The 12,329-nt window shown below is 32.1% G+C and overlaps 1 protein-coding gene across 1 annotated transcript in view; it reads right to left on the bottom strand.

Annotated features, from left to right (window-relative positions):
• Positions 1-11,381, bottom strand: part of LOC143045079 (uncharacterized) — a 62,091-nt gene extending 50,710 nt beyond the window's left edge. The window contains exon 1 of the mRNA XM_076217380.1: positions 11,292-11,381. Coding sequence (XP_076073495.1) covers positions 11,292-11,317 — 26 coding nt within the window. The 5' untranslated portion in view covers positions 11,318-11,381. The remainder of the gene's footprint in view (positions 1-11,291) is intronic.
• Positions 11,382-12,329: the final 948 nt, after the last annotated feature.

The raw sequence follows: 12,329 nt of genomic DNA, 5'->3' as shown, positions 1-12,329 counted from the left end.
GTAAAAGTCAAGTTCATCAATGTATTTTAAGCATTTACCTGAAACAGATTGAAAATAATCTATGTAACCTAGAAGCTTAGAATATATTTTTGAAAATGGTTGACACAAACGTACTGATGATTTTAAGAGTTATTTCCCTTAACCTAGATCTACCTCCTTAATTAAATCAACTCTTTACAATTAAATTTGGTTGAAGTCTATAGCAAATCTACGAACATAAAATAGTGCTGGTGTTTCTAAATTCATCAGAAAATGAAAACATTCCACAATATTAAAATAAGCCTGCAGTAATTTTTATTCTATATAAATTACATGTATAACCTTATTGCTGTTCAATAGGAATCTGTGCCACTGTTTTAATTTGGCATCAAGACATTTTCTCTTATGACGTTAAAATATTATGGAAATGACTTGGATGACCAGTAAAGGGCAGTCTGCACGGTTAGCCACTAGTCCGATGCCCCAGACTAGTAAAATTTCTTTCAGACTAGTAAGTTTTTGCAAAATTTTGTTTGACCCAATAAGAAAAATGTCAGAATATTGGACTTCGGACTAGAAGTTGAAAAAGTTTTTGGTGCAGACTGAAAGGGAGATAAAGAGCAATATGGTCTTTTGGATTATTATTACCAAGTTGATTAAAAAGTGTCCAAAAATGACCCTCATTGGATTTTTATGAACAAGGTGTTAAATTATACAAAGAATTGTCTAAAGAATATTCTATCATGACGTCCTTCAAACGCTTTGAGTACACACCCGTGGTAAAATATGAATATATTGTTTGGGCTGTTCTGATCGTACTCCCACGTCATATGCTTTTTTATGAATTAAGGAATAACAGTACTGTAGTTGAAGAGTTGCCACCGTCAATTGTAGAATATAAGCATTTTACGGGAAAATACACGCTTGTGAAACCGAAAATCATCACAAGTAAACTGGAATCCGCTTTTATTCGCTACACTCAAACAAAGTGTAGTCAGCCGAGAACCATGCAGCTAACAAAAGAAGGAAATGTAAACAAACAATGCTAAAATGTGTTATAAAGTATATATATATATATAGCCATTTTTGTAAACATATAACACATTTGAGTAAAATTACCATTCAAATTCATCCAAACCTATCTAAATATGTTATTTGAATAGTTTAAGCAGGTCACTTATTCAGTTTCCTCCATTATTTTACTTCAATTTAATAGTGTGTTTATTTATGGGCATGGCAAATATAATGCCTTCACCTAGAGCGCTTCCATCCAAAACAATTGCCGTATTTGTCCTATTAGAATCGAAATAATTCATGGGGCTTGAATATATCGTGATTTTACCAAGGGTAAAATCACAATATATTCAAGCCCCCATGAATTATTTCTTAAATTGTTTATTTGTTCATAGTTTTGTTTTCAATTGTTTGTGTTTTCTTTTGATGTGAACACAGATAATAAAATTGGACAATTTAACTTGTTTGAAATATACAGCACATTTCTAAACAGAAAATAATATTTGTGTTTATATCTCAAGAGAAAATGAAAATAATTTACAACAAAAATACAACAAATAATCAAATAAACCTGTGACAATTCTGCTTCTATTGGTACTCAAGTTGCCCAAAATCAAACCAGAAATGACCCAAAAATATTTTTTGGATAAAATGTGATTTATATGAATATATATATATATAGTGAAAAATCTCAAGTGACGAATACTGTTATATTTGTTCCAGGGAATTGATATTACAGAACATTTCTCCACTTCAAGCTCTTGGATCATGTATCCAGGCTCTTGGAACTTGTATCGACTATTTAGCAGAACTTCTATGCAAGTGCCCCTCCCCCTTTTTCAAATTGCTAGATCTATTGAATGATTTATTATTATCATCTTTAAATGATAATGGCATATCAAAATGGAATCCGAGTTCTTTCACTAGGAAAGACCATTTGATTTTCGGGAGGAAGAAAGGGGATGATATATTGGTAGAGTAAGACTGATTTTGATATTAGATTATTCATTTTATGACTTGGCCTGGTATGTCTGGCAAGAACTGAGACTTAAGTAGCATAGTAAGAACTGAAGATATTAAATGACTTTGCACACTAGATTATAGATAGGAAAAAAATAACAAGAATGTGTCCAAAGTACTGATGCCCCAAATGCACTATCATTTTCCATGTTCAGTGGACCATGAAACTGGGTTAAAAAATCAAGATCATATCAAAGGGAACAGTCAGGATCCTACTTCGTCAAAATTATCTCCCCATTACGCCAGTTCATTTTCACAATCGTAAAAATGGAAGCCATTGTAGCGATGACGCGCTACCAATTTTGCTCTTGGAAACCGATAAATTTATCCACATTGCACCAATACGATCCTTATATGTCAGTTATATTTTAAAAGACAAATGTATCAACTAGCTAATGAGCATCAGTTAATGATATTGTCTGCATTGATTCAACTTAAATGGATGTCTACGAGAAAACCATGCAAAATCCAAAAAAAATTATGAAAGGGGTTGTAGAATTTTCAGCTGATTTTGGGTTCCTAGTAAAGTATTAAGTACATCTAATAGTTCTATGGTTAAAAAATGACAATTTATCTCAAATTATGTGAATACAGGGAAATTCTAGTTTAGTACCAAATTTGATGGAAAATGTTGTTGAAAATGGACATTTTTGGGTTTTTTTTTATTGAATAGTTCAAAGTATCATATGACAAAAAAATTTGTTTGGCCTTAAAATTCAGACTTTCTACTAAAATAAACTGTAATTTGGATCTTATTTCAACCTTTATTTTTGTTTTTATTTTTATTGACATAATTGTGTTTTTTTTAAATTTGAATTCAGCCTGTACTGAAAATGTCCATAAAACCTCAAAAGTCACTCAAATTGAAAAAATATTTTGTTAAACGTTATGGTTCACTACAAATTAGTATTCCTTAACGGGATTTGGGTTGCAAATTGATATAAGCTTATTTGAATAAAAGATGTAAAACTGAAAAATATAGCTAAAATTATCTCCCTTTGTAAAACTCTTCACAATAAAAGGTAGATTTAGTGTCAATAACAGAAGGAGGGAAATCAACAAATGCAGAAGGATAGGGAATAATGGTATTTTTGATGAATATGGTGTAGCAAAAAACTTATTTTTATTGAAAGAGTGTATCAAAGACATAGCAAACCATGTGGCAAAGACATTCCCACTGCCACTGGGATAAGTCTGATCCTGATCAGATAGTCTTAGACATGACTCATGACGCTAGACTATCACTTTCATGTCTAGGTTTCAGACTCACATTTTAAAATGCATATGCTGCAAACATGGACAGGAGTTGGATTGCAGTAGACAAGAAGACAAAATGAGTTGCTGCCATCCTTTCATGACCCTTCCAAATCTAGCAACGGAAATTCCAAAGCAAGACTTTCAGTTTCTGTTCTCGAGTTTCTGTAGTCCAAATAATTATGACGTCTTGAAAGGCTATTATATTTTTTTTCTTTGACGCCTTACATCAACTAAGGCGTCAAAGAAAAAATTATAATAGCCTTTCAAGACGTCATAATTATTTGGACTAGAGTTTCTGTTGGTTCTGGTACGTTTGTTAAATTTTTTTGTGGTTAGAATTCAACTCAGAAAAAGCAATTTGACACCATGAAAAGACCTACTGTAGAAACATCACATCAACACATAAATATAGAGTATTGACCATTTGTCTTTGGGGGGAAAAAAGGGGGGGGGGGGTATTTACATAATTTTCTTGAAGCAAACACTGATTTAATTTTCAATGACATACATTTATAATGATTTAAAATTCTTCTGAAACTAAAAGATTTATGTGTTTGCCTTCTAAATTTTAATAGAAAAACTTTTTTCTCTCTCAGTCTCTCAAGAAATCAATAATAATTATGATAAAATATATATTCTATTACAAAGCCCTCCGGTATCAGGTCTGTTCGCCCTGAGTTTGTTTGCCAAATTGTCAATAGAGTCCATTGACTCTGTTTTTTTTCTCCTAATTTAAAAATAATGTTTGCTTCAAATCCTTTTTTTTTTTAAATACAACCCATTGAAATAGAAAACATTCAGTAGATAGATATAGGAAGATGTGGTATGAGTGCCAATGAGACAACTATCCATCCAAATAACAATTTATAAAAGTAAACCATTATAGGTCAATGTACGGCCTTCAACACAGAGCCTTGGCTCACACGGAACAACAAGCTATAAACATGATAAAGGACTCCTAAATTACTAGTGTAAAACCCTTCGAACAGGAAAATCAATGGTCTAATCTATATAAAAAAAAAGGAGAAACAAGAAACACGTATAAATTACATAAACATACGAAAACTACTGTACATTTATGCCAACTAAAAAGTATGTGTGTTAACCGCACTACCCTTACCTACCTTTATTTTTATCCCTACCCTAAAGATTTTTGTGACAGGTTTTGATTAAGCACTGTTAAAGTCACAATACATGTATAGCTCCCAAAGAGTTGTGAATTTCCTGTCTTTATTCATTCCTTTACCAGTACTACATGTACATTGTACAATGCAGCTGGATTGATACAATATATGGTTCTCAAACTCAAAAAAATGTTTTACAGACTATGAGCTGGGTTTTTTTCTCTCTAAAAAGTGGTTACTGTGAGACTTTTTCTTTACATTTCCTTAGTGCTGGTCATGTATCACAGTTATAAACATGGAAAGAGAACTTGTACATGTCTTTACTTCTATCGTTAATAAAATAGAATCTGAATAGAATATGCTTACAAATGTATTCCAAGTTAAAGGGCCCAGAAGGGGCAACATGAGATTATAACAATTAAACATTACAGATTACTCAGATAAAACAAATTCAAAATAACAATACTGAAGAAATGAATTACTTGATGATGTGATTGATATCATAGCATTTATGACATTTACACAAATTAATTATCATATCTACAAAACTTTTTTTTTCAATGAACCAATGCATTATGTTAAGCCAACTTAATGTACAATGTACATGTAGATATAAATAAATTTGGTGTTTTTACTGTCTTCTGATTGGTTAAAATCATTAGTTTTATTTTCAATGTTGTCAATTTTGATGACGACACGCCCACTCTGACGTTGTGTATTCATACGCCAACATGTGTGTACGTTGTTATTGTTAATATAAATAATATAAAAAGTTCTTTGAGCCTAATTTTTGATAGAAATTTATTTATAATGAATGGCAATAATTTATTTTGATTTTATTGAACCATAAAACTAATTTTTGACTCTTCACATTTTACATAATCCGCTTCGCGGATTATTCAATGTGAAGAGTCAAAAATTAGTTTTATGGTTCAATAAATTCAAAATAGATAATAGCCATTCATTAAGTAACTCACTGTACTGATCATGCAAATGTACAAATATACAATATTTTATTTCTTATCAACAGGTTAATGTTGAAGATGGAAAAGCACAAAAATAATGTTAAAAATGAAAGCAGATATGATAGGAGATCATATAGGTAAATATATGATATAATTGATAAAAATAATGAATCAAACAAGTCATAACAAGAGACTGCTAAAAAGACAGCAAATAAGACCTGTGTTGTGGCATTATTTGTGAAACATAATCATATATAGAAATTGGAAATTGACCAGTTATATTTATTATTGTAAAAACATGATAAATAATCAATAAATTAGATTAACCCTTCAATTTTAAAAGTTCAATCTGGTAAACAAAAAGTAAAAATAACACACAGAACACTCAAATTATTATTTTATGATCAATTAAGGGCCATATCAGTACAATTTACACAACAAAATTTTCATTACTCATCATTGGAATTTTTCTCTTTATAAGAATTAAACCTAGAAAAAAATATATGTTCTTGTCAGCTTGACACTGAGATCCTCATTTATAGTATACATGCATTTATGGTAAACCTGAAGACTACATTTGTATTTTTCATTTTTGAAAAAAACACTTTTACCATTATTACAGCTATTTTCCTACTGCGTGTAGAGTAAAACTTTGGTAGAATCCAAATTCTGAACTGTATCATGTGAATCAAGTTTGAATGTAGTGTCTATTTAGGTCCATTCTTAGCTAGTATACTTTATTTCTTATTCTATGTACTGGAATGTCAGAGTTGTGATATTCGAAACACATTTTACACTAAGACAAAGTTAATAAGTAACTTCAAATTTCAATCATTTAAAGGATAACAATTGTTTTCTTATTATTTTTTACAGACATTTGGTGATCCAAAAATAACTGGAGTTCATGAAAGAAGACTGATTGCTGAGACATATTTTTGTGGATAAACATGTACATGTTTATGATGAAGAAAAACTTAGATAATATTACTGATACTTGAATGAGGCTCTGATCTGTCTTTGATTTTTCCTGTTGATGTTAAAAAATTGCAAGCTCAAATAAAAATAAATTGCAAGGGAACTCATATGCTTTGAAAAAAAGGAAAAAAACGGCAATGTGAATCTCGCTGAAGTCTTGAAAACCACCAAGTCAACACACAGTTGCAACACAAATGAGAAGAGAGAGAGATATTTGCTAGGAAATAGAATGTTCTCACTGTCTCACCATCAGCAAGGCTTTCTCATCAGCGAATAAGAAGTATAAAATTACTTCTGTATTAAAAGGTCATCAGTATTGAAGACAATCAAGAAGATTACGAATGTACTTGACCATTTGATAAACATAATAATATTTTCATTTGTCAGAAATTGTTTCTTAGATTGACTAACTAGTTTTATTGATTGAATTATTAGTAAATTACCTTTCATAGTTCATGTAGTTACATGTATGTAAATTCTTATAAAATAGTATGGAAACAATTTAATACTTCCCTAAATTCCATACCTAATGCAACAATTGTCTTGTGCTTCTAAGTCAATTCGAATTAACTTTTAGGTATGTTTATAATAATCTTATTCTTGCATGTAAGCACCATTTAGTGTTATTGTATCATCTTCATTGATTGTTAAATATAATACTAATGCTATAAAAAATAATAACATTTAGGATCATTTATACAGATTGAGATATTTAAAAATTTATCAATGCTAAAAGAGAATTTATAAATTTAGACATTTTTTTAGGAGAATTTTAGAAAGTACTACAACAAAAGCAAACCAATAGTATATGCTCAAATGCACTATTAACTCTCTCTCCAGATAACCAAATAGAGATATGTTTATATTTTATTAAATTGATGAAGTGTATGTTAGTTTAAATTAATATGTACATGCAATTTTAAGGTTTTAATAATCAACATTTTTATTGGATTATCTCCCTTTGTATAATAGAAATTCAGATTTTATCCACACTGTCTCAGGTACTCATGATCAAAATGACTTATATGGTAACCAGCATGCAAGTTAAAGGTTGCAACGTGTCTTAATTTTGTTTACCTGTCAGACACATCTTCTGAATGTCAATACTTAAGATTTTTCAATATGATGAACTTGACATTGAATTTCATATCATTTTTCAGTAACCAGAATACCACTTTAGTAATTAGCAAGCTGCAATAACCAAAAATGGGATTACTAGGAAGAAATGAATGGATTTTACTCTTTAAAGGGACAAGTGTACTAAAGGAATTTGGAATAAAAAAAAATACAAAAAAAAAATTGTCTTTGGCAGCTCCCCCCCCCCCCCCCCCCTTTTTTAAGCCTAATGCTTACTATTGTTTGTGACACAAAAATCCATTTCACTTGGAATTTTCTATTTGATTTACCTATATTGCATGTTACAATCTGTATAATTCAAGTATTTATTTTTGAATGCTTGGTTTCATTAAAATATGAGACTTTCCTCAATGTATTGCGAAAATACAAAAAAAAGGGGGGAGGCTATCTAAATGATCAATAAAACCTATAAAATTAATTTGCAACCAAAATCCCTTCAAAATATTTTGAACCAAAGAAAATGCAAAGCATTTCTGAAATTTAGGGTAAATTAAAGCGACTTTTGAGCTGTAGTGTCTGTTTTAGTGTGATTTGATGAAAACGCCATATTTTTTATCATTTTATGTGTTTTGCCACACCCTTATTTTCTATATATATCATTATGCTTAATAAAATTATGTGATTTATACTTTATACACATTCTATCTGTGCTATTAAAGTATTTAAACACTCAGAAGTATTATAGCATTTATTTCTATTTGAGAAATTTATGAAATCTATGCATTTCAGTAAATGCATCTATAAATAAACTCGAAAATACCCTGAATCCCTATCGTTGCCATGGTTACCAGCAGTGTAAGGGCTTCAAACTTGCATGACTTTCATATGAGGTCAACCTGAACATGTCAGCAACGTTTCATCAAAATCAAACAACTTTGCATGGAGCACCATCTGCATGGTTTTCTCATAGATGTCCATTTAAAACTATTGTCTGATCGGTTGTTAACTATAAACCCTAGTTATCACACACAAAAAATTAGAATTTTTCGAAGATATGCATTTTCATCATCCAACTTGTAAGACTGTCGTCAAGTACTTTCAGTAAAAAAATAGCTATTCGAACACACCTTCCCTGTTTTTGTGACTCATTAGATAGGTATTTGAAAATTCACTTGACCCATATATTTCATCTTTTAGTACTGTTATTTTTTTGTGTTATAAAGTCAACCTGTAGCTTTAATATATAAAAATGATAGAATCTGAAGCGAGACGATGTATGAAATATTCTTACTTTGAACAATATCAAGACAAAATACTCAACTCAAACACGCCCTAACATAAAAAGGTGCACTCGATTTTCTCTTTTCGATACAATTGTTACCTATTTTTTGGAATTTTTTCTTCAGTCACATAATGGAAGGGCAGACACGAAAATTACTGAACTAATAGATTGATATCTTTTCCGTCCGTGGTAATTTTTTCAAAACTAGAGGCTCTAAAGAGCCTGTGTCGCTCACCTTGGTCTATGTGAATATTAAACAATGGACACAGATGGATTCATGACAAAATTGTGTTTTGGTGATGGTGATGTGTTTGTAAATCTTACTTTACTAAACATTCTTGCTGGTTACAATTATCTCTATCTATAACAGTTCTTTCTGTGGAAAATGTTATTGAAAATCTTCAAATTTTAAGAAAATTGTTAAAAATTGACTATGAAGGGCAATAACTCCTTAGGGGGTGACGGGGTCAATTGACTATTTTGGTCATACTGACTTATTTTTAGTTCTTACTTTGCTGTACATTATTGCTGTTTACAGTTTATCTCTATCTATAATAATATTCAAGATAATATAAAAAAAACAGCAAAATTTCCTCAAAATTACCAATTCAGGGGCAGCAACCTAACAACTGATTATCCAATTCATCTGAAAATTCCAGGGCAGATAGAACATGACCTGATCAACAATTTTACTTCCTGTCAGATTTGCTCTTGATGCTTTGGTTTTTGAGTTATAAGCCAAAAACTGCATTTTACCCCTATGTTCTATTTTTAGCAATGGCGGCCATCTTGGTTTGTTGGCCGAGTTACCGGACACATTTTTTTAACTAGATACCCCAATGATGATTATGGCTAAGTTTGGTTAAATTTGGCCCAGTAGTTTCAGAGGAGAAGATTTTTCTACAAGATTACTAATATTTACGAAAAATGGTTAAAAATTGACTATAAAGGGCAATAACTCCTAAAGTGGTCAACTGACCATTTTGGTCATGTTGACTTATTTGTAGATCTTACTTTGCTGAACATTATTGCTGTTTAAAGTTTATCTCTATCTATAATAATATTTAAGATAATAACCAAAAACAGCAAAATTTCCTTAAAATTGCCATTTCAGGGGCAGCAACCCAACAACAGAATGTCCGATTCATCTGAAAATTTATGGGCAGATAGCTCTTGACCTGATGAACAATTTTACCCCATGTCAGATTTGCTCTAAATGCTTTGGTTTTTGAGTTATAAGCCAAAAACTGCATTTTACCCCTGTGTTCTATTTTTAGCCATGGCGGCCATCTTGGTTGGTTGGCTGGGTCACCAGACACATTTTTTAAACTAGATACCCCAATGATGATTGTGGCCAACTTTGGTTAAATTTGGCCCAGTAGTTTCAGAGAAGAAGATTTTTGTAAAAGTTAACGCCGGACGACGGACGACGACGGACGCCGGACGCCAAGTGATGGGAAAAGCTCACTTGGCCCTTCGGGCCAGGTGAGCTAAAAATCGGAGGTTATGCATTTTTGTCATCCAACTTGAAAGATACCCATGTCGTCGACTTGATATCTAATTGTTCTGCTTAACTATGTACTAGATAAATTGAAAACTTATGCAAATGGTGTTTTTGAAATAAAACACCTCGTAATTGAGAAGAAAATTGCAGTTTTGTTTGTTTCTATTAACTTTTTAAAAATTTGTCACTATAGTAAACAATACAGTAAACATTTATCGCCTTCTCTAATAGAGAGCTTCGATTCTTTTGTTCTATTTCAACCTGGTTTCCGACTTGGAATATGTGTATTATTATAAGTTTAAGTTCATTGGACTTCAACTTCTTCAAAAACTACCTTTCTTGACCAAAAACTTAAACCCGAAACTCGCACTTTCATTTTTTATGTTCAGTAGACCGTGAAAGTGGGGTCTCAAATCTAATTTGCAGTGGCGGATCCAGAACTTTTCCTAAGGGGGGGCCCACTCCAGTCATGCTTCAATGATTCCCTATATAATCAACCAAATTTTTCCCACGAAAGGGGGGACAGCCCCCCCCCTGGATCCGCCTATGCTTTGTCATTATGATTAGAAAGATCATATCATAGGGAACATGTGTACTAAGTTTCAAGTTGATTGGACTTCCAACTTCATCAAAAACTTCCTTGACCAAAAACTTTAATCTGAAGTGGGACTGACGAACCGATGGACGCAGTGGCAGATCCAGGGTGGGGGGGGTTCCAGGGGTTGGAACCCCCCCTTTTTTTTTGGCCGATCAATGCATATGAATGGGAGCATATAGTTGGAACCCCCCCCTTTACTCTGGGTTGGGAACCCCCCCTTTTTAAAATGGCTGGATCCGCCACTGGGACGGACGGACGCACAGACCAGAAAACATAATGCCCCTCTACTATCGTAGGTGGGGCATAAAAATTATCCAACGCAAAAACACATTAGGTACAAAATCCGCGGGAAAACACGCATAGCAACAGACGAAAATATATCCTCCTGCAAACCCTCCCAGAATATCCAATGGTCATCCTCTTTTTTATTTAAGTAATTTGTTGTATTTATGAAAACTGAAGAAAATTGTGTGTCACTTGCAGAAAATATACCTACTTTTTGAAACAGTTACCATATTTCATAAAGCATTTGACCAGAATCACGTTTGTTTACGCCGGAAAGATGTAAAAGTGACGTCACAATCGTAGCACCGCCTTTTACATTCTTTCCTCCACTATATGGAGCACCACTATCTGTGTAGTACAATATAAGTATGGATTAGCAACCCGCCGCAACGTACTGTACTGTTCAAAAATGCACGTGAAGTATAAATTAACTTTAATAATAAACCAGTATGGAAACCCGTATAATTTCACTATTGCAGATAGAGATTGAATGTTATCAATATAAGGAACAGGAAGGACTACAGGGGACCATTGGAGCCATGGCAGGGGGCAATACCCTCCCCTCCCCCTCCTTTTTTAATACTATTGGAGATAGAAAATGAAACAGAGGACACTGAACAACTTCAATAGACTATTTCGTTGAACGCTGTATATAGTTATCTCAGCTGTTGATCTATTTATCTAAGTGTAGTATTGCCGCATGGCTCCGCATTATCTATATCTTGTGTAAACCTCACCCTGTCCCTCATAACGGGACTATTCATTGTGATCTCATGATTCTTAGAACATTTCTGTCTTCAAATATTGTTCTAACCTCTTCACGATTGGTTTAAAATTAACATGACGATGTAAACACAGTTAATCATGTATCTAATTAAATCATTTAAAAGATTTTTTAAATTACAGATCAAAAAGGCATCGAGGCTAAAAGTAACATATACTCGATCAGGTTCATTCTTATAAATATGCAGATTTACATTATGGTTCATACAACCATACAACATAAATCATCTCATAGAAACAATTTTCAGAATTATATTGTAGAGTACTAGTAGATCAAAATTTATAAGCTCGAAAATTATAGCAATTAGCTTGTTGAATCTTAATTGTCTGATGCTGTTGTAGCAACATACAAATTATGTCTCTTATCAATGAGAAAATATGTCTCTATATATTTGTTTTTTGTTTAATTTTGTCTATTCTTGTATTTGTGTTTTGTAAATGTCAGCTGGTATCAGGCGTATTATAA

This window comes from Mytilus galloprovincialis, chromosome 9, assembly GCF_965363235.1.
Source record: "Mytilus galloprovincialis chromosome 9, xbMytGall1.hap1.1, whole genome shotgun sequence".
NCBI lineage: Eukaryota > Metazoa > Mollusca > Bivalvia > Mytilida > Mytilidae > Mytilus > Mytilus galloprovincialis.
The sequence above is the reverse complement of the archived record's forward strand: the minus strand, read 5'-3'. Positions and strand labels throughout refer to the sequence as shown.